General features: G+C 33.2%; 1 protein-coding gene across 2 annotated transcripts in view; it reads right to left on the bottom strand.

Annotated features, from left to right (window-relative positions):
* FAM120B (family with sequence similarity 120B) overlaps nt 1-22,890 on the bottom strand; it is a 109,386-nt gene extending 86,496 nt beyond the window's left edge. For both annotated transcript variants that reach the window (XM_051998192.1, XM_051998193.1), the window contains exons 1-2: nt 21,860-22,890; nt 13,581-13,761 (exon numbers count right to left, since the gene is read on the bottom strand). In XM_051998192.1, the coding sequence (XP_051854152.1) occupies nt 13,581-13,761; nt 21,860-22,873 (1,195 nt within the window). In that variant the 5' untranslated portion in view covers nt 22,874-22,890. The remainder of the gene's footprint in view (nt 1-13,580; nt 13,762-21,859) is intronic.
* Nucleotides 22,891-24,599: the final 1,709 nt, after the last annotated feature.

Below are 24,599 nucleotides of genomic sequence, written 5' to 3'. Positions count from 1 at the left end.
TGAGTTCTGCTGTCTTATTTAAAAAATTTGCTTTGCAAATTATTTACTTTCAAATAAATCTGTGTCATAGTTTTCAATCAATTTCTTTGTTTCTTTCCATTTACTTCTATTTACTTTTCCTAGCAAATAGCAGAACTTCTGGTTTTGCCTTTTTTCATTTTGAAATTTTTCATAATGATCTTTCTCTATTTATGTTTTCCATATTTGTTGTACTTAACTGCATTTTATTATTACATAACATCACATACTACAATCTATTTTCAAATTCTCTTAATTTTGGAAATTTAAGTTGCTTTCATTTTTTTGGAATTAAAAATTACTTTAAATTGTTCTGGAAAGATTAGCAAAGGGAATTGGAGAGAAGAAAATTAAAGCAATCACACTGGTATAGAACAAAGAAATAACCCCTATTCAGTGGTAAAATGATGGCTTACTTAGAAAATTTTAAAGAATCAGTAAAGAAACTAAGATATTAGCTTTAGTATATAAAACATTAGCTGTAGCAAATATTAGATCTTAAACTATACTACAAAGTCATAGTCATCAAAACAGTTTGGTACTAATTAAAAAATAAGTTTATCACAGATTGGGTATGCGACAGAAGCAAATGAGCATAATTATCTGACATTTGATAAACCCAAAGATTTCAGTTAGAGATATGGTATATTTGGCTATGAGTCAAATAGCAAGGTCCAATGGGCCTCAGGGTAAAACAACTAAGCAAATGTTATCTCTCTTTCATGAATAAAACCATATATGCATGCGCTATTCAATAAAAACTAATGGGAAAATGTCTTGATCAAAACTAGATGAAGACTAACATTTTTCATATATCAAGATAAATTCCAAATGGGCATGGGATTTACATAGCAGATGATATAGTAAGTAAATTATATGAACATGGAAGAAATGATCTATTGGATGTAAAGACAGGGGAAGAGTTCATGACCAAACAAGAAACAGGAGGTAAAATGAACAATTTTGATTATATAATATTAAAAAAATTTTGTGCAAACAAAATCCATGTGGCTAAAATTAGAAGGGAATCACGAAATTGGGGGGGGGGAAGAATCTTTGTAGCAAATTTCTCTGGTAAAAGTCTCATTTTTAAGATATAGAAGAAACTGAATCCAATTCATAAAAATAAAAGCCATTCCCCAATTGATAATGGTCAGTGGATATGAATAGGTTGTTTTCAGAGGAAAAAATCCAAGTTGTCAATACTCAAGTGGAAAATTTTCTAAACCATTATTAGAAAAATAATAATAATAAGTCTGATACCACCTCATGTCTATGAGATTGGCAAAGTTGAATAAAAAGAAAAATGACAAATCAGCGCTAGTGAAGCTATGGCAAAATAAGTACTCTGATGCCTTATTGGTGGAGCTGTGAACTGATCCATCCATTCTAGAATGCAATTTGGAGCTATCCCTCAAAATCTAACAAACTAGGCATACCCTATGACTGAGTGATACCACTCAAAGAAATCAAAGAAAGAGGGAAAAGACACACACACACACACACACACACACACACACACACACACATACACGTAATAGCACTTTTTTGTGCTGGTGAAGAATTAAAAACTGAGGTGGTGATCATCAATTGAGGAATTGTTGAACAAGCTATGGTATATAAAAGTGATGGGATACTACTGTGTGGAAAGAAATAATGAAGAGGAAATTTCAGAAGAACCTGAGAAGACTTTCATGGACTGATACAAAGTGAAGTAACACAAAGAGGAGAACAATTTATGCAATAATAATGATCCAATAGACAACTTTGAAATATTTAGGTACTCTGATCAATACAGCCACCAACAATAACTACAAAGGATACAAGGTGAAATGTGCTATCCACTTCCAGACAAAGAACTGATACTCGGTATATAGACTGAAACATATGTTCTTAACTGTTTGTCTCCTAAGTGTGTGCTTTACTACCACTATTTTAAGATCATGACTATTTTCTTTCCCCTTTGAGTCTCTGTGTCTTCCTTGAAGAGTAAGCCCCATGTTTCTGAGAAGAATGCTTTGGAACTACTGTTGCTATGCCATTTGAGCAAATGCCTTTTCTAAAAGCTAACTGGATCTGCTGGCTGACTGAGTTTTGAGTAGTCACATACAGGGTTACCCCTCTGGGAAGTGCCAGTGCCAGGATAAATTTGGGATTATAGTAAACAGATGACAAATACAAAGACAAATAATATTATCTTTTAGGATGTATACCTACTTGGCAGTCCTCCATTAAAATTCCACTAATACTTCACTGTAGCATAGAGGATTATGGATTCTCAAAGATTAAACTAATATAGCACATGATATGATAGGTCTCAACAAGATGGAAAGACTGTGAATATGTGACATAGTCTGTAATCCAAGAAATAATCTAGCAAAAGTAGGAGAGGTTCATTACTAGAAGGTAAGCTTCTTTTTTAGATACAGATACTCATTGTGGAGGGACTGTGATCTATGATTGGCTTAACATTAGCTACATAGCATTTACTATGTGCCACTTATTGTGCAATGACTTTATAAATGATATCTCATTTCATCCTCATAACAATTATGACATCTTATTACTATCATCATTTTACAATTGAGGAAACAGAGGTAAACAAATTAAATGAAACAGAGGTAAACAAATTAAATGACTTGCCTAAGATCACACAGCTAGTAAGTATCTAGGACTCAGTGAGAACTCAGGTATTTCTGACTCCTCGCTCAGTGTTATATCCATCTCATTCCCCACATCACATAGATGAAACTATATATATATATATATATATATATATATATATATATATATATATTATATATATATATATATATATATATATATATATATATATTAAAACCTTGGTGTTTTACTTGATAGTGTTATTTGCAAAATATTTTATGATCATATCTAGATGAGAATAGATGAAGAAATACACTGTATTAAGGTGAGCTGAGCACAAAGCAGAAACTAAAAGCTATCATTTATTTGCCTGCTATTAAAACAGGCTTTCTGTGATAGTCAGTGTGTGTAACAGGATTAAGATATCTGAGTTTCTTTCTCTACATATAGGAGGTAGAAATATGAAAAAGTGCCCTTCACAAATTAAAAAAAAAAAAAAACAATATGAAAAAGTGCCCACAAAAATTAAACACACACACACACACACACACACACACACACACACACATCCATACATATATGCATTAAAAGATAAATTTGGTAGACTATATGACATTGTCCTATAGATACTTCAATCTGTGTCTAACAGCTGCCTCACTATCTGGCTAACTATAAAAGTGGATTTAATCTTCAAAATAGTTAATCTTATAGAAATTCTGTACCATGACAAATGATTCAATTGGAAGTTCTAATGACAGCATAAATGTGAGGGTCAATTTAATTTACTAATCTTAGAAATGAGAGTAATTTTATTATTTATTATAGTCAAGTGGTTTATGCTAATTTTTAAAATTGTTAGCTGTAATATAGGTGCGGATATTTTCAGATTATTCCTTTTTAGGACAATTTGGTTCTGTATTATAACAGAAAATGCTGCCTTCAACAATCAATGGGATTAATAAAAACTTTATCCTAACCTAACTTTTGCCTTCTGTCTTCATGTAAGATGCAGTATGAAAACAAAACATTTGAACTCTCACTAAAAAGACAAACCTCTCTCTCTCTCTCTACATATAAATACACACACACACACACACACACACACACAAATAGTACTCTGTTTCCATGACTCTTACACCATTTACAAGATACTAAATATCCAGATAAAAACTTTAAAAATCAACTAAATATCAGCATAATGTCAAGACTCTTAGTATTTGGAAAGATTCAGAAGCAATTTTTTCAATCCTTATCTATATTGTTATATTGAAAACACTACTTCATTTTAGCATTATTCTTTTTAAAAACATGCTTGCATTTCCTCTAGCCTTAAAAAAAACCTCATTGGATTATAATATTCTTGCTAGATATCATCCCATATCACTTGTCACTTTTTTAGCATTACTTCTCAGAAAAAATAATCTACATTAGGTACCCTCACCTCTTCTCTTCTCACTCTGCAGTAGGACTTCTGACCTCATCAATCCACTACATCTGCTTTCTCCATGGTTACCAGCTACCAAAACTAATGGGTATTTTCTCAATTCTCAAGCTTCTTGATCTCCAGGAAATATTTGGCAATGAGATTTCTGGGATACTTTCTCTTCTTTGGATTTTCATGACATTAGTTCTCCACTAACCTATCTGGATCTAACCACTAACTGTATCCCGAAGGTATCCTTCAAGACTTTGTCCTCTGCCCTTTTCTCTGCCCTCTTAATTAATTTTGTAATCTTTTCAGCTCCCATGATTTCAATTATCACCTTTAAGTTGATGATTTCTAGTTCTATATATCCAGAACTAGATATATCCTCCATCTCCATCTCCATGCTCCTGTGTCCTTCGTACCTGGAATGCTTTCCATTCTCAGGTACACCTTTTAACATCTCTGGCTTCCTGCAACTCTTCAAATGTAAATTTCTGTAGAAGTCTCTTCCTTGTCCTTTTCCTTTCTCTCTATCTCCTAGCTACTAGTGCCTTTCCCTCCAAAATTACCTCCCAGTGATTCTGTATGTATCTTATTCATACTCTTGTCCCTTTTAGGATGGAAGCTCCTTGAGGACAAGAGCTGTTTTTTCTTTTTCTTTGTATCTCTACCAACTTTGCATTTGATTTGGCACATAGTAAACATTTAGTTAAATGCTTGTTAATTTTTTTTTTTTGAATTGTACTTTTTCTAGTGGTATGGAAACTGGTTGAATAAGGAATAACTAAACAATAGGAATAATATAAGAATATAATGGAATATTAAGAAGCAATGAATCTGAAGAACCCAGAGAAGAAGGGGAATTCTTATGTGAACTGATACAAATTGAGGTTATTAGAACCAGGAAAATTATATGCATGATGACAACAATGTAAATGGAAGAAAAAACAAGAAATAAATCGTTATATAATTATAATGACCAAGTCTAATTCTAAAGTAGAAAGAGCAAAGTCACTTTCCTCACTTTTTTGCAGAGGAGAAAGAATTATAGATATAGAACAATGTAATAAGTACTATCAGACTCAAATCATGTACTGCTACCTTTTTTCTCTATTGATTTAAAAATCATTTATTACAAAGGTTAGCTCTCTGGGTAGGAAAGGAAAAAGTAACATATTTAGAAATAAAGACGATATAAAAGCAAAAGATAGCAATAAAAACAAACAAAAAAAACCCCACAGATTTTACAGAGAGGAAAAATTAAGTTTCTATATTTGTATTCATACAAATGTGGTTATTTAAAATTAATTTTGAATTGTCTGAGCATCTGAAAAACAAAATACAGGGATTTCTTGTAGAAGCGTTTGAAAAAAAAATTTAAATTCTTATGTAACAAGGGACTGAAACTGGCCAATTAGAGCCTTGTCCTTATGAGAATACTATGCTGATATAATCCTCATATGGAGAGATTGTTTCAACATATTGTTTCAAGTCAGTTTGAAGAAGAACTCCTTTCAATGGGCTTCTAAGCCAGAGCTAAGAATGCTTACAAAAGGCACTAATCAGATGAGTTAGGTTCTCTCTTTTATCTGGCTGCATTCAAGTGAGGAGTGTGGTCAAGATCTGAGTAGGGAGAAAACTCCCCATCCAGGCCACCAGGTAAGTCATGTATATGATATGGTTGCTTTTTCATATCTATTATGTCTGTTTTTTTCCTACTCTTGGGTGAAACAGTATTGGACAAGGCTTTGACCTTGTGAGCTTCTAAAGGTCAGGAGAGCTGGGGGTCCATGTCTGATTTTACTGACAGCTGAGATCAGCGAGAAGAGAAGTCTTGGGCAACCTGCTTAAACCAACACAGAAGTGCATAGAAAGCAGCAAAAAACACAACAATGCTGAGTTGGCAAATGAATTGGTGGAGTGAATGGTTTACAGAGACTGCAATTCTCCCAGAGCACCAATTGGTAGAGGGGAGTGTGAGCTTCCATATATTGAAGAAGAATGCTTTGTGACTTCTACTTTTATAATAATATTTACCTTTTTGGTAAGAGATTATTGATATTAACTGGTTAAATGATATTGGAGTGATATTGGAAAAGAACACATCAGAATGAGGGCTTACTTTAAACGACTTTCAACAGGTATTGCTGGCTACTCAATGGCAGCCCTAACTCTCTGAGGGAGATGTATCCTGGCTCTGGGAGCCACTTCCCCAGTGAAAGTCTAAGTTGAGATGATGATCCTCAGAGCTTAAAGGCCAATACTTAAAGAAAATAGATATTCCTATGACTTAGTTGATCTAAAGGCAGTTTTGTAAAGGAGTCAATGAATTTGACAGTTTCTATTTATTCAAATTGTGCCAATTATCTGACATTCCCAAACTCTCCAAATTCCCCTTGCCCATAATGACAATTCATGATCAAAACCCATATAACAATAGAATGATAAAAGAAAAGATTTTTATCATTTTTTAGTTCTTTTTAGAAATTGTCCTTATGTTAACTTTTGAACTATTTCTATTAACTGGAATATGCAGTATTTTTATTACAATTACCTAGCTGTGGCTGAGTTTGAAAAAGAGACAATGGATTTACTTTTTGCACAATCTAGATTCCCTTACTGCCCAATAACTTTTAAAATTACAAAAAAAATTACAAAAAGCACTTAATCAGGTAGGATTAAAAACAGGGCCAAGAAGATGGCAAGGATACAGATATAGGGGCCTGAGATTTGTGTATACTTATAGTTTTATTTTTGTTTTTCGCTACTTTGCTACCTAGTACACAGTATACATTCAACTGAGCATATGGGGAATGAACAACAGATGCAACTCATATACTACAATAAAAAGGTACAATATAATATATAGACATTTCTTCCTCTGATCAGCATAACTGTAGCACACAACAAATATTCTTTTTCCTTTCTTACTTTTTAAAAATCAGTGCCTTTCATTTTGCTTTTTATTTCTCAATGTGACCCTTTTATCCCCCTGCTCTCAAGGGCATTGAACCTTCTCTTGTAAGAAAGACAAACAGTTTAATAAAACAAATGCAAAAGTAAACACATCTGACAGCATATGCAACATTCCACAAGCTCAGACTATCACATCTCTATTGGGAAGAGGAACCAAGAAATGTTATTCAAATAGCATCAGGGAAGTCAGGATTTTAAATACCTGGCTAATGCTTTATGGATCAATGCCTGAGAGTCCAAAGTTGTAGAAGTTAAAAAGTAAGCTTATCAAGGATCTATTTAAATGAAAATATTTATAGCAGCTGTTAGTCTCTAAGTGGAAACTAAAGTGGCTATTTCATGTCACCCACCTCTTCCCAGAGAAATGATAAATAAGACATGCATTTTTAGATATGGCCAATATGGGAATTTTTTTTTTAAGTTTTTTGTTGTGAGGAGGGGCAGTGAGAAGGAGAAACAACTTAAAACATTTTAAATTGAGGAAGAAAGACTATACAATACAAAGATATGTGATTTGTTTCAAGACAGATAAAAGACATTTAAGTGGTTTAAGGAAACCTTTGGGATATTTTTTCAATCCTAATCAATCAAGAGTAGTACTATTTAAGTTTTAAAATATCTTCTATCATCTGCATGAAGTTGAACTATTTGAGTTATTTCATATTTTTAAGATATTCAGCTCAAATCCCACCTTTCCAGGATCCTCCCAACCCTCCAAAAATTAGTCTGAGCTTACATTGCATCTCTCTATAGATTGTTAAATTCTATATGTTTATAAATAAATTGTTTATATGCTATCTTTTTCATTAGATCCTTGAGATTCTTGAGAGCAAAGACTATGTTTTTAACCTTTCTTTGTATATCTAGAGCTAAACAGTACCTAGTAAAAGGCAAGAGCTAAACAGTACCTAGTACATAGTAAGTATTTAATTGTTGTCTGTCCTTCCTTCTAAGAGAACCATGACATCAAAGAGATGATGCCATGACATGCAAATGAATTGGATTAAGGGAGTGACTGTGCAAGGTCATCTGCCTCACTTTTCCCTCCAGAACCATCTGGGTCCAGTGGCCAGATTTAGGTCAGAAAGACTGGAAATAGCCCTGAATGAATAAGTGTTTACTAAACGATTATTGACATTGTTTTTAATCACTGAGTTCTTGCTAAAAATCTTAACGTTCCTAAAAAGGCAACAGATATTTCAATTTTAATCACCTTTGCCAAGGTAATAACTAGGTGAAAGCAGACCTATTTTTGATGGTGGAAAGAATAATTCCCTGTTGAATAAGAACAGGCCTACCGGGAAGGACATACAGGAAGCAGCATATGAAAAAGACTTGAAAGTACTATAAGAGAAGCACACCAAAGACAAACGAACTTGTAGCAGTTTTAAACCCACTCAAATCTAAACTAAACAAGGTGTGGTTTCTGCTCTTTTGGAGTATACAATCTAAAATTCTAAACAATAGCAATGTCTAAATATACAGTTCCTTTATGGTTCTAATTAGTATTAATGAGTTATTAGTCAACGAATGACCAAACACAAGCTAAGCAAATATAACTTTTCAGGTTCCACAATAAAACCATCTCCCAAATCTACTTTAGTTACATGTAAAATTTGATAAATTTTATTTAATTATTATTTTAACCTAATTTACATAAGCTTAGTAAAACTGAAACTTTTTCTTCCAACTTAGTTTAGAATTATACTGTTAGAGGTATATCTCACTCAAATATAAATCAAATGACATTTAAATGCATTTGGAGTCAAACCCTGCAAACGGAAAAAATAACTTCTTAGGATTTTTTTTTTTAACCAAGTCAGTATTTTCATATTTTGGGTTTGTTTAAGAAAAGGTTATGCCTGTATTGGAAGAAAAATCTAAAATGATATTCTAAAAGACAATATTGGTTTCTAGAATTTTATTAAAGTCTTTCATTTTAACATTCCAATCATTTCCAGATTTCCCATAAATACACTAAAGATTTACTCACTAAAGATTATTTTCTACAAGGCATTTAAAAGGGGATGAAAATGTATTATGAAAAGAAAAATTAAAAATACCAAAATGAATGAACAAAAATTATTAAGAGCTTATGTTATGACAGGAATGAACTGAAAAAATATTTATGTGTATGGACTTGTCTTTTTTCTTGTTCCTCATCAGTTGAAAAAAAAAAAGACATTTCTTGGATAACGAGCCCTTCCTTTTACATGATGAAATCTTCAGCACACAAAGGAGTAAACAAGTACCCAGGTTATAAATGACCATAATATTATGTTCTGCAATATTATTTTTTCCAGTAAAACTATTTCATGTGTGTCACTTTCCCTTTAAAGTTGTCAAGTATCTGTTTTCCATAGTTTAGTGTAGTTAAGTTGGAAGGAACCCAACACTAAGTTCTAGATTCCATCTCTGCTATTTACCAGCTTTGTGACCTTGGGGAAGCCATCTGATCTCTGAGTATGTTTTCTCTAGATCAATCAAGCATTCATTAAGTGTCTACTATATACTAGGGCATGATGCTAGGGGGAACAAAGAGAGAAGTGAAACAGTCCAAGGACTCAAGAAACTTACATTCAATTGGCAAGGATAACATTTATATGTAAATATAAGCAAAATATATATAAAATAAAAACAAGATAATTTTTTTTGAAGGGAGAGAGGGAAGGCACTACTTGATTCATGTAGGTGAAGCATAGGCTGAGCTTTGGAAAAAACGAGGAATTCTAAGAGGTAGAGGAAAGGAATGCATTGAAGGCAGTCTTGAGGATGCGGTAGGTTGGTTGTTAAATGCAAAGCAGAGGAATCCAGATATAATAAAAAACCACTGAAGTTTATTAAGAAGGAAAAATGAAACATAGTCCTGTTTTACTATAATCATTCTTGCAGTAGTGGAGTGAATGAGCTAAAAAAGGGAGACAAGGCACAAAGACCAATTAGGAGGCTGTTTGGGATAGTCTGGACAAAATAATGAATTTACCATGGTGGTTTGTGAACAGAGGGAAGGGATGGAAGCAAGAAATGTTATGGAGCTAGATGACTAAGATTTTTTCCAGATGGAAATGTATGGCTCTGTTATCTATTTCACCATTAGGGAGCTACTATTTTCATAGAATATTAGACTTCATATCAGATCTGTGCTTTAGCCTTGACTATGTGACTCAGGGCTAATCCATTGACTTCTCTGGAACCATTTCTCATCTATAAAAAGGGAATAAGGAAATCCGCATTTCTATTACAGAAATGTTATGAGGAAAGGGCTTTGTAAACTAAGATGCAATACAAATGCTGTTTAATAGCTGGCATTTATCTAGGATCTTTAGGATTTTCTAAGCATTTTATGCACATTATTATACAGCTTTCAAAGCAAAACCTGTGAGAAAGATACTTCATATGTTATTGGTACAATTTTGCAGATGAAGAAACTGAGATTCAGTGAAGTAAAGAGACTTTCCCAGAGGTCACATAGCTAGTAAGTGTGAGACTCAGGATACACTTTTCACTGCACTTTCCAACATAAAGTCTCTAAAATCATTATTTCTTCAAAATTTATTAAGTTATGAATTTAATTAATAGTTATAACATTAAGACTTAGTATAAGCAAAGAGTACTTAAGAAACAACATAAACAAGCAAAAGTTATGAATTAAAACCAGTAATAATTTATTTTCAAAGCATGACATGTAGGAAATCTAAAGCAATGAGAAAATAACTTATAGAATCTTTAAGAGTTGAAAGAAGCAGAAACCTAGGAAGGCAAAGACCAATTTAGAAAGGAAGGATATTATTAAAATTTTTTCTTAACCACTCAGAGCTTTTAATAACCTACACAGTACAGTAAAGCAAATAGAATAGGATGGAAAAAACAGACAACAAAGTGTTCCACCAGCATCCCTGAAATAGTAAAAGAACTAGGGAAAGGCCTCTGGTGAGCCAGGTGAATTCTCTACAAGGGATTTATAAAAAAGAATAGATGAGAATCAGGCTGAGTGGGTATGAATAACTTGGGAGATGCATCAATGGAAAAAGAACCCACAGTACTGTTGGTGAAATTGTCCTCAAAAGGATTTATATTCATAAAGAACAAAAAAAAAAAAAGTAAAAAAACAATCTTAGTTATCTCATAAAATATTTTAAATCAACATTATTATTTTCATCCTATTTAAGGAAATGATTTGATAGGAAAAGAAATTTTTCTTGACAAATCATATTAATTTTTAAATTAATAGTCTATTCTCAATTATACACAGGAAAGCACAGATGATCTCAAAGTACAAAGATCAAAAGTAACGTAAATGTTATTTTCAGTATTTCATTATCCAAATTATTTTAACCATCATTATTACTTTCTTTGTTAGGCTTTGGTGAGCATAAACATTAAAAAAGTTTGAATTCTGTGAGCAGTGGGAAGTGTTTGGGAAACCTGGGTAATGTAAGGAATAAAGCTGATATTTAAAAAATAGTTATAGAAAACCAACAGACAGATATTTAAGAATTGACTATACTCAGATATTTCTAAAATCACTACCTCTGGATTGGCTAATATATTTTCTGGTTATAATACTTGCATTACACAATATTGGTATACTTTGACAAGAGCAGCAAGTTAGTCCACATTCTATGGAGGAAGTATTCCTAACATAGGACAGATTTTAGGGGTCCATAGATTTGGATAGGGAAAAAAAATACCTACTTTATTTCTATTAACATCTAACTTAATTAATCTAATGAAGTTCTTTTAGCAATTGCTTCCATTATGGATGTAAGGCAACAAGCACTACTCTGGGAAATGACCTACACTGCTAAAGGGATCCATGACACAAAAAAGATTAAAAAATCCTATTAAGGACTTTTTCTTCAGTATCGAAATATGTTTCTTAGGCACACTTCATGTAAAAACCCATTGTCAAAAAATTGACCATGTGGTATTAATCAGTGTCTATATTAGCACCAGTGCTTTGAATTGGATGTAGATTTTGGGTTATCCCAGGTATGGCTGGCTCCAAACTACAGGGTGTTCCTGAACTTCTTTTGCCCTAACTTCATCTTTCAAATAAACTATGACTATTGGGCTCAACACTTAAGGGTGATTATAGTTACTATCACCATTCCTTGAGTTATTCCATATTCTCCTTGCTAGTGTATAATGAAAAGAGAGAGAAATACCTACTCTTTTCCTTTCATTTCTGTGAAATGAATTCCTGAAAAGGTCAGTCAATCTCTGAAGAGCATGGGTGAGTAATGAGATTAGCTCCTAGCCATCAAGGTACATGCCTTGTTGGGTAAGACCCCTTCCCACGGGGAGATTTCTATTTAAAGTATAAAGAAAATCCAGTCTGGTTGATTCATAACCTGGGGAAGGAACATGCTATCCTTTATCCCTTAGAATAGGGTTTAGAACAACCCAGCTCATGAAAAAGAAAACTATTCAGAAAGATTGGGATAGAAATGGCTTCCTTGGCCTAAACGCATTGATGCTGATATTTTTCACGATCAAGCTCAGCTTTTAGCAAGAGGAGCTAAAGACCTTTAGGGCAGTTCTTCATTAAATGTCCCCTAATCAGGTTTGATTTTCACTTGTCATCAATGTTCCTTTTCGAAGGAATTTAAGATTTTTCGGGATCTCTCTTGAGATCTTTGGCTACTGAGAAAAACCAATGTCCATAAATTTACTGGTTGGTGGCTAACTTAATTAATAAATTGATTATTAATTACTCAGAAACTCTTTCTCTCTGAGTTTTAATTCATCACAAAAAATTGTGGAGCAAAATTTAATTATATAAAACATAGAGAATATTTTAATCTTCATTGACATATTAATGTCTCTCTATATAGCATATATGTAAAGAGACACTCACAAATATACATTTTTGTGGAGAGAGATAGAAAGACAGAGAGACAGCCATTATTTTATTAAAAGAAAAATTTGGCTGTATATGTAATGACAATCTACTTCCTTACTAAGGCAGAATTGCTCTTCAAGTTCTCATCTTATGTCCAGGGAGCAAAGAGGCTGAGTGATTTGTCCTGAGCCATACAGAGGAACTAGAGTGGGAGAATGAAGATAGAGAAAATACTATGACACCCCAGTGAGATCCAAAATAGAAACCCATCTCTCATATATTGTTAATTTTTTTAAAAGGCAAAGCTCTAAGCATTCTTGAGAAGAAAAAAAAAGCCTGATATTTTGTAAAATTATTTTATAAAAATGTTTTTAGTTGAAACTAAATAAATATTGTTCCTCTAATAATAAACACATATTGTGCTTTTAGAAAAGAATAAAAAGATTTGATGTTTTTAAAAATTAAAGGATGTAAATGTAACCAGCTGTAGGAAAAAAAATGGACTTTAATGAATTTTGATTGTTTACTAATTATATGTATGCCTCATAGCATTTACCCTAAATTTTATACAGATGTAAGCAATAATGTCAATGAAAGATTCTACCCCAAAATTAAACCTATTTAATTGCCTCTATGAATTAAAAGAATTCACTAGAGTAGGTCAAGGGAGCTTCTCAGACTTCAGCTTTATGTAGTGCTGCTAAGACTTACCTTTACTATCTTCCAACAAGAGTGAGTAAATATGCTGCCGAACAGGACGGAAAACAAGTGCCTGGCCAGGGAGTTCTGGATCAAGTTCATCTTCTAACGTGTTGCTGCATTCAATCTCTCCACTACTTAGAATATTGTAGACCAGGTAGTTTTCAGCTTGGACATGTTGTTCCTTAGCTATCTGCTCGAAGTAAAACAAAACAAAACTGATTCTCTTTTTGACAACAAAATAGTAAATAAAAAAGAACAGATCTGTGCCCTAAAGTTAGTCATACATAATCCTAGTATCCCGAAAAAAAGCTGGGAACATCCAAAGAGACCAATTAATCATTTGATCTTTAGATCTCATTAACTTCAGTATGAAAAGACTAATTTAGAAGGATGATTCCCCAGAAAGAAGATATCACCCCTTGCCAGGTCATGTTATATCAGGTATAAATTCACAGCTTTCTATACAAACTATATAGAACTATGAAATCTTTCATTTATGCATTGAAGATATAAATGCTAGATAAATTGTGAAATCATAATGAGATGGTTTTTTGTTATGTAAAATAATACAGTCCTGTTAAAGTTGATGGGTAACTATAGATGAGTTATAAGGATATTTAAGTGTATTTTCACTCTATTGAGCCTAGACAAAATGCAAAGTTTAATTCACTGGTACTACCTTCAGAACAAGATAAGTTAGTTTAGTAATTTGAAGGTCAACAATATGTAAAACTAGATTTTAAAATTATTTTAATCCATTATCATATTGTGCTAACTTGATAATCTGACAAATTGAAGGTGACCAAGAAATGGAAAATACTTTTAACAGATTTAAGAAAGGAAACTTTTTAAAAAGGCCCAATTATAAAATTTGTTTCCGTGTTTTGTCTTTTCTTGTTTTAATTATTTCAAAAGAAATAAACATTTTTAATCTTAGAAAAGCTTAATTCTTGGTAAAGTGAACACTAACTAAAATTTCAATTCTGGCTAACAACAAGAAATATGATATTCTCTTCTGCTACTACAGAAAAGAATAGATGTTAGTCTTCAACTCCATTTTAATTAACCAAATCTTAAATTCAACACATAAAAAATGAATTTATCTTTCCTCCCAAATGTTCCCTAATCTTAATCACTCAGGCTCACAACTTACTCTTCTTCCCCACCTCTATATCTGATATGTTGCAAGGCTTGTTGATTTCAACTTTGCAAAACACCTCTTGAATCTTCTTAGGTCCTTATCACCTCATGACTACTGTAATAGTCAGCTAATAGATTCACCAGCCACTAGCTCTTCTCTCCACTCCAGTCCATCCTCTACTCAGCTGCAAATCCATCCTCCTAAAATACAAATCGGATCATGATTCTCTTCACCCAATCTTTCTCCCCTCCCCCACAACCAATTAAATTCTAGTAGCACCAATGACCTCTGGGATCAAACAGAAAATCCTATTTGGTGTTCAAAGCCTTTCATAACTGTCTCTCCATCCCAATCTACTTACATTTTATACCCACCATGTATTATTTTTCAATCCAGTGACATAGACTTTATGATTCCTCAAAAATGATCCTACACTTTTCAACTAGGTATTTTCACTGATTATCCCACATGACCAGAATTCTCTCTCTTCCTCATCTCTGCCTCCTGGTTTCCTTCAAGTGCTATTTAAATCTCACCTTCTAAAGGAAATCTTTCCCAATAACTCTTAATTTTAGTGCCTTTTCGCCTATTTTTTATTTCCAATTTATCATGTAGTTTGCTTGTTCATATTTACTTGCATGTTGTTTACCCAATAAGAACTGTGAACTTGAGGGCAGGGACTTTTACTTTTCTTTTGTATTCCCAATACCTGGCTCATAGTTAATACTAAAAAATATTTAATGACTGATTAAGAAAATGTTTTTATGCCCATCATCCAGTTTAAGTATATCTCATTTTGATGTTGAAGACATTTTAACATAATCATTAAATTATAAAGAAATGAGTGAGAGAGAAATTAAAGTGCTAGTAAGAATAACTAATAATGCAGATAAGATTAGGCCTAGGACAAAGTAAAAGCTGAATACAGGCTGAGTAGAGTATCAAAATCAATATAATTTAACAAGCAATTATATTAAGCACTTAGTATACTGGAGACAGTGGAGAGAGAGACAACACTGAAATAGCCTCACCCTGTATGAACTATTGTTTCATTGGGAGAGAGGTTAAAACAGACACAGATAAAGATGAGATAATCAAAGAATACCTGAAGTTTATAAATCTTTTAGTTCAATCTACTAATTTTACATGAGTAAACTGAGGCAAAGAGCTATAAAGTGACTTGATTAGCTTATATAATCAGAGCTGGGGCTGGAACCCAGGTCTCTTAGTTTCAAATGTAGTGTCCTCCATTCTTTCCAGGCTGATCTCTTGATGGTTTTTTCATTCCTATCAAATCTAAGATTGGTGCCACTTATTACTTTATGAATATAATCTAATGCATCTGCACTCTCAATGATTTGGATATTTTCCTTCAACAATGGAGATCATAATCTAAACGTTTGTCCACTCCATTCAACCCTTGTTCATATCCTCCACTAAATTTGTTAATAGTGGGTCTAACCAACAAGTTATAACCCCAAGATAACAATGAATAAGTCATATAACATCCCTGGGAAAATGCTAGTATTAAAAAGAGCTTTTCTTTTTAGCCAGAAGTTTTGAGCCATTAAAGAACTGAAATTTCACAAAGGCAATCTACCTAAGTCCCCTCTTCCAGTTCAATTCTGAGCTATTCATTGTCTAGTTATAGTGTGTCTAAGATGTACATATTAACAGAAAAGCTCTATAAGCTTTTCATCTAAATGTACATTATAATATGGGCAATAGACATTCTGAATCCATTTTTTTGTTTCCTGTATGATAAATTAGGCCAACTTTTTCAAAATTTTTCAAAAAGCATTAACTAAAATGCTTACTATGTGTCAGGCACAGTGCTAGTCAGGTGGAATAAAAAGACAAAAAAAAATTAAACTATCCCTACCCTCAAGAAGTTTACATTCAACTGGCAACCCCAAAAAACATTTATATAGACAATATATCTATAATTGACAAGTGTATATACCTACGAGTGTCAGACACTATGCAAGACCATGGGGATAAAAATCAATAAAAATGAAGCCATTGATGTTAAAAAGCTTATAATCTATAGTGATACAACATGAACACATGAGTTTATACAAAATAAGTTAACTACAAGTTAGTGAAGGAGGTCAATAGATGAGAGGATCAGAAAGGCACTGTAGAGAAAGGTGGTGTTTGAGCTGCATCTTGAAGTAAGAGTAATAGAAATTTTGCAGGATAAGTACTAATAACTTTGCTGATTTTGTAGAAAGTGCCACTTAAGCTGATTTTGAATGATCATGGATTAACAGACCTGCAAAATGTCACACCATGCCATCAAAAGTAGGAACATGAAGGGGACAATCATCAACTATATACAATCTTTGTTCAATCTAGACCCTTCAGCAAATATCTTCTCTTGACAGTGTTGAACTTTGGAAGAACACTTAGTATATTGAGACACTGAAGAGAGAGAGAGAACACTGAAATAGCCTCACCCTGTATGAACTATTGTTTCACTGGGAAAGAGGTTAAAACAGACAGAGATAAAGATGAGATAATCAAAAAATGCCTGAAGCTTATAAATCTTTTAATTCAATCTACTAATTTTACATGAGTAAACTGAGGCTCAATTTATACCTTGTTTGTCTTTCAAGGAATAAGTGAGGGATAGCCTGTTGGAAGACAGACTTTGAAGTAGTTTGTTCCCCTGAATAAATTTGTTTTTTTAATACAAGTAATAAGCAAGTAGATTCTCATATCTTCTAAATCTTCCAATGTATAGCAGTTTCTCTTTCAAAATCTTACCTTTCCTCGTCTAATATCCTCATCAAGGATGCTCTTGGGGAATGTATAGGTTTTGCTTAAAAGATTTTGTATAGATAGCATATTCTAGATAGGATCTCAAGTGAAAAAATTTATTACTTCTTAACTAAATGTCATGGCACAACAAAAACAGTGCTAGTCTTTTAGTTAGAAGAATGAAGTCTGAGTCCTTATCAGTATAATCAAGGGAATACTGCCTAATTTCTATAAAATGAGGAAGCTGATTTTGGAAAATCTGGAACTGTACCAAAAAAGTGACTAAACTGCCCATACCCTTTGATCCAGTGATATCATTATTGGATGAAGTCCTTTAGGAGAATCAGAAAGCAGGAAACATCCTATACATACCAAAAAACTGATAGCAGAATTTTGTAGAATATGAATGTAATAGAATATTACTGAGCCATAAGAAATGACAAAAGAGGAAAAATTCAGAGATGGGTGGCCAGATTTGCATGAGTATTTAGATAGCAAAAGATTTTCCTCAGGACATCCCCATTAGGAGATAGTAACAATTACTCTCACTATTTTACAGATGAAGGCAGTGAGACTCTAAAATGCGAATTGATTTGTTCATGGACACAGAAATTTTCAGAACTATGGCCAAACTCAGGTTTGTTTACTGATTCTGACTCCTATGAGTTGCACAATGCTGTTATAACTTGTACGTAATAAATCAAAAATAGCCAGCTCACATTTAATAATACTGTAAAAAACTGATTACAAACACTAGCAATCCAACATAAAAATCACCATTGTCATCTTCATGATACTTGTACGTCTATCTTATTTTTCTGAAGACAATGTTACCAGAAAATTATTTAAATAAGACCATAAGCTTTAGATGATTTAAAAGAGTATTCTAATTTTTTTCTTTTAAGAAATCATAGAAGGCAGATTTATTTGATGTTATTTAAACCCATCCCTCCCTCACAATATGGTTAACTAATAATACAAAATTGTTTTAATTATGGTATCAATGGGAAAAATTTTAGGAAAACATATTGCCTCTGAATTAGGCCCTGATTAAATTATATTTGGATCAATTTGTTTAATTAATGAATCAACAAATATATTCTCTATATATTCTATATATATTCTCTCTATATATATATTCTATATACAAGGAATGTGAACATTTCTTGCTTGAGTAACAATGAAAAAGTTGGTGTTTAATTCATTAAGTACTACTCTGTAAGACAAATCTAGATCCAAAACATTTTCAGTCTGAAGAATTTTATCATCATCATAATCTAATTTTTCTAATCAATTCTAAGAGCAGGCATTGTTCTTGTAACTACAGATTCACTGTGGTCAGAAATTAATCTTCTTGTGAAATACAAGATCAAATAGGGAGAAAAAGATGGTACCTTTAACAAATGCTCTAATAAGTAGTTATGTGGTACAAACCTTCTCCTTATAGCAAATTTTTAAAGTTTTCATTTCTTCCCTCTCCTTCATCCCCAATATCTAGTTAGCAGCTAAATTCTGTCTATTATGCTTCTACATCTTTGCTATCCTACCTGTTCTCTCCATTCATACAATCAGGTATTCATCAATTCTGTCCTTGACCAAGGCAGCAGCTTAATTGGCTTTCTGGTTTCTAGTCTCTCCCCTCTCTAACCTAACACCTATAAAGCTGGCAAATTAATATCTTTAAAGCAAGCTCTGAACATATGTTCAGTCATGGGTGCCACAGTTTAAAAAAGACATTAATTAGCTGGAGAGTGTCCAAAAGAGTGACAAGGATAGCGAAGGTCCATTTCATGAAGCTCAGTTAAAGGAACTGAGCAAATTTAATTCTAAGAAGACTTAGGGGACAAGAAGGCTGTTTGAGAGCAACTGAAGAATTGTTATTAAATGGAAGAGGCATTAAATATATTCCATTTTGCTTCAGAAGGCAATACCAAGTAATAGGCAGAACTTTCCAAGAAGGAAATTTAGAACTGATAGGGAAAACTTCCTAATAATTAGGGCTGTCTAAAGGAAGATTTGGGTTGTCTCCTAGGGGTCCCTCAAGCAGAGGTTGAACATTTGCTAAGTATTTCTAAGTAGGGATTTCTTTAGTATACGAGTTAAGACTAGCCATTGAGGCTCCTTCCAGATCTCAAATTCTGTTACTTCTTTATCCTAAAAGCAACTCGCTGTTTTATCTAGGATAAATTACAAAGTCTTATTTACCATCCTCTTTAAATGCTCTATGTTCCAGCCCAAGGAACCTGTTGTTCCCTGCACACATTTCATCTCCTGATTCCATGCTTTTGCATAGATTGTTCTCCAAGACAGGAATATTTCTTCACACCTCCATCTATTACAACCCCTCATTCCAATGTTCAATGACTTACCAGTTACCCCAATTGCTGAAGTACACCTCCACCAAAGCATTTTGTTTTGCATTTACTTATCTTTGTCCAAGTTGTTTCTCCCAAGAGGAAGTAAGTTTTTCAAGAACAGGGATGTTTTCATTTTTGTTTGTATCCCTACTGCCAAAACCAGTACCTGGCATATAAACTGTGCTTAATAAATAAATGCTTGTGGAACTGAATTGTTGAATTCCTCCTAAGTGATCTTAGTTATTTCTGTGAAAATTCAGAGGTCCTCTCTATCAGAAAACATTTCTGTCTCTTTATCAATTTTCTGATCTTGTCTCAAAGGAAAAGATACTTCACCTTTTTTCTAAAATCTTGTCACCTACATTGTCCCATTTTTCTCCAACCTCTTACAAACCTTGTCTCAGGTTCCCTTCTCTCCAATCTTAAAACACTGCTATTGGATTCTTCCCCTCTGTCTATAAACAAGCATGTCTCCCTATCTTGGCCAAACTCTCAATTGCTATTATAGTTACTCAGCTCTCAATTGTTTATTTTCCTTCCTTTTATTGCCAAACATTTTAGCTATGTGGTTCTTACCTACTGCGTCCATTTCCTCAGTTCCCCCTTGTTTCTTAATTTCCTATAATCTTTCAACCCATTATGTTAATGAAACTACATTCTCAGAGATCTCTGATTTCCTAATTGTCAAATTCAATAGTTTTTCTTCCTTAGTCCTCACTTATCATCACATATCCTCCCTTATCCAAAAACTTTTTAATCCTTTGAGATGACATGAGCCTAGTTGCTCTCCTACCTCCATGAAAACCCTTTTATCATTTTCTTTTCTATCTCTTGACTCTTAAATGTGACTATTTTCCAAATTCAGTTCTCAGCCCTTTGCTATTCTACTCTCTATAGTCTCTTTTTTGGAAGTAGCACTCACTTTCAAAGGTCTCAAAAATCTTTATTCAGATGATTTTCTCAAATGTGCATTTCTAGTCCTAACCTCTTTCTTGATCTGTATTGCTCCATCTTTAAATGTTTATTGAAGGGTTCCAATTGGACATTAGCAACTTAAACCCATTATGACTCAAATTAAAACAAATTATCTTCTCAAAAGAGCTTCATCTACTCTCATTATTTCTTGCACACTGAAACTCCTCTTGGATCTTTTCTCTTACCATCTAGTTTATCTAATCAGTTACCATTCCCTTCCAATTTTCCTTTTTTAATGTCTTTCTCATCCCAATTTAGGCCCTTATCCCTTACATATGTTATTATCCTTTACATCCCTTACAGCTATTATTCTATCCCATTCCATCTTCTCATATCTAGTATCTCCCTTCTTCAAACCACCAAGAACAACATCACTATCTTCTGAAAACATCACTTTCTTCAAGTAACTCCTGTCATCAAAGGTCTTTAAGACCTCCCCATTAACTGCAGAATGTCAAATATCTTAACCTGACTTTAAATACTCTATATCAGTCTCCTATCCACTTCTGTTTTATAGGAGAGTTCATCCTATTCACATTCACAGATAGTCTCACCCCAAACTCTAATTCCAAGCGGTCTTTCATAGCTCTCCTACAAAAACTCTAACTCAAAATTCCCCTGGGGAACTCAAATTGTTCTCTTCACTATTCTTTAAACATGAGTTGTATATTCTGGCTGCTATATTTTTCCAGTCATGTCATACTCTCTACCTAGACTCTATCCTCTATTCAAATTCTATTCATCCTAAGTTGAAGATTTTCTTGCCCATACCAGTCCAACATGATAGTCCAGACCAGAGAGGATAGTTCCCTCTCTGGAAGTACTATTTCTGCATCATTATATATTATATTTTTAATAAACATTTCATGAATACTTGTCTCATGTCTCTCATTAAAATTTTTTTGAGGGCAAAAACTTTCCTTTTGTGTGTATCCCTCTCACCCTTAAAAGATCCAAAACACTGCCTCGAACATGGCAGTTATATAACAAATATTTATTGACTGCCATTTTTAGTCAGCATGCATTAAATCTGGGTGAATAAGTACAAGTACCTGTAAGATCTCTGAATCTGAACACATGGTTGCTTCTTCCTTGTCTGATGTTTCCAAGCTGGGTATTTGGAGAAGCCAGGGAGATTGTTGCCCTGGAAGGAGATAGGATGCCACCCCTCTATAAAACACAGTTTTATTTTGTCCTAAAGGTAGTATTTCTTCCAAGTCTTTCATCCCCTGCTGTAAGCGGAGCACTCTAGATATGTAGTCTGCTACAGCTAGGATCGTGTTAGTTCTTCTGTCATTGTTCTGTTTAGCAGAGGAATAACCAGACAGGCATTTTTGCCGAAAACTTTCCAACATGCCTTCTGGAACTGTATCATTGCCTAGTAAGCAGGCTAGGAGAGGAAGATCTGTTACGCTGAGACCCAAGCTCTGACAAAGGTTCTCTCTTGAAAACATAACAGTAACAAGACTGTCAAGGCAGAGTTTATTAATAGAAAAGTAAGGGCATGTATTATAGATGAGATAGTCGGTATCTTCTCCAAGAATTCCCAAGCAGTTATTTTGGAGACCATAAGAAGCCACTTCATAGTCTGCCTCTTGTAATGAACACACAGTTTCCTGACCCAGAGATTTTAAAGCAAAGCGTGTAAATGTGGCCAGCCCTGAGGGAATGAAGAACATATCTCTGCCTGGTTGCCGCCTACGTGCCTTGATGAACTGAAAGATTGTAGATATCTCCTTGTTGTTCCTGAGTCTCCGTTTTACCCATTCATGCCTCTTTTTCTGTTCTACCACACCATCGAAGAAGAATACCAATTTGATGCCTGCTGTAGTAAAAGCTTTAATGAAATCTTGTAAGACAGAAAGGTATTCCAGCCACTGGCCACCACAAACCCACGATTCTGGTGTATACCAATGTCTAAGACAGCACATGGCATCAACAACTATTATGGGAGTGGATCCAGGTTGGTGAATTTGGTATTTTTCTGCCATTTCTTTCAAATTTACTACTGTACATGTATTAGGACAGGCATTTCCCACAAATCCATGTAAACCTCTCACACCCATTGTTGAAGTTTTGGTATTAATCTGAAAATAAAAATAAATATAGTTAATCACTCATTTTGTTAATGTAGCTGAAAAAAGTATCTTTCAAATCAAATACACAATAAAATACAATTTATGTACAAAGTTCATTTTCTGCTGAGGAGTAGCTTTACCTGAGACAGAATTATGTACTGGTTAAGAGCTCTGGGAAGTATCAGATGAAAAGTAAATAATACAACATTTACTGGAAACTTTATATAAATAAAATATAGTTATTCAAGCTCAAAACTGTATTAAGTCTCTATAATTACTTGGGTTGGAAGTCAGGAAAGACAATGGTAATCATTTAAAATTACTATTAAAGTTATTGCTTAAAAAAATTCTTAAGCCAAGAACTAGAATAGAAGTATATTTTTCAAAAAGTCAGTTTCAATTCTAGGCATTTTGAATAGAAATAGCAATTTCTTTTTGAAAAGCTACTTGACCAATTGATTATCATAACTAAGGAATACAAGATTATAGATCTAAAAGTAAAAGGATCTCAGAGGCCACCTAGTCCTCATTTTACAGATGAGGAAATTAAGGTCAAGAGACATTAAATTACTTGCCTAAGGTCACAAAGGTATAATCCTTAGAAGTGAAGTATGAACCCCAGTCCTCTGAATTCTGAATTAATGTCATTTCCTTTTCCCATAAAATAACAGCATAAAAGAGAAGTTAACATATATGGAAAACTGGACCATTGATAGTTTTGTTTTTTCTATCTTAAAACCACCCCCCACCTCCTAATCTTGAAATTCAACATTTGAAAACAAAATTTAAGCAGACCATCAGTATACTCATTCAATCAGACAATAATGCCCACCGATAATCAGAAAATATACTACTAACATTTTTATTCTCAACCTAATGATTATTTGACTAAGGATTAAGTATCCCTTATGGGCTCTCATTAAATCAAAAAGACGTTTTTAAGAAAAATATTTAGGAACCAAAGAATAAATCTAATAACTTAGCAAAATTTAGTAAAACCTGTTTTGATATGCTACTAGTTCCTAAGGATAAGAACAACCAATAATTAAATAAACCAATGAATTAAGCAAAGATGCCAAAAGGAAACATTAACTATTTTCTATGACATAGAAGCAAAGACACAAATAAATTCTTGAGTGTTATAAAAACCTCAGCAATGATGACAATATGATATTCTGTACTTTGATAGCATATTTCTTTAAAAATCTGAAATAACATTGGAATCTCAATATAACAATTATATATATTCTATCATATATACTGTATATATGTATGTGTGTGTATGTGTATGTATATATACACACATATAACTAAATTTCCTATAAGGCAGAATTTAGTATAAAAAAATCTCAGATTCCACCCAAATGTACTTCATTGTACAATAAATAATCTCATGTATAAACTGGTATACTGATGCATCTGAGGGCGTAAATCTTATTTTCTACTGAAGATAATTCTAAAAGAGGGCTACAAATGGTGATATTATGGCATAATAAATATAGAATAAGGTGTTATCTTCATTTGAAAAGGATTCAGAAGCCAGAAGGAATTAAGTGAATAAGGCTACATAAAAACAAAGCAAAACAAAATCATATGGTTTCTTGAGTCAAATTATGTATGTATGTAATTTATTTATAATAAATGGACAAAAAGTTAAAGTAACTGAATATTCACTAATATGAGTTACAACTCCCATTGCTTTTTATACACTCCA

Source organism: Antechinus flavipes, chromosome 4 (genome assembly GCF_016432865.1).
Source record: "Antechinus flavipes isolate AdamAnt ecotype Samford, QLD, Australia chromosome 4, AdamAnt_v2, whole genome shotgun sequence".
Lineage (NCBI taxonomy): Eukaryota > Metazoa > Chordata > Mammalia > Dasyuromorphia > Dasyuridae > Antechinus > Antechinus flavipes.
The sequence above is the reverse complement of the archived record's forward strand: the minus strand, read 5'-3'. Positions and strand labels throughout refer to the sequence as shown.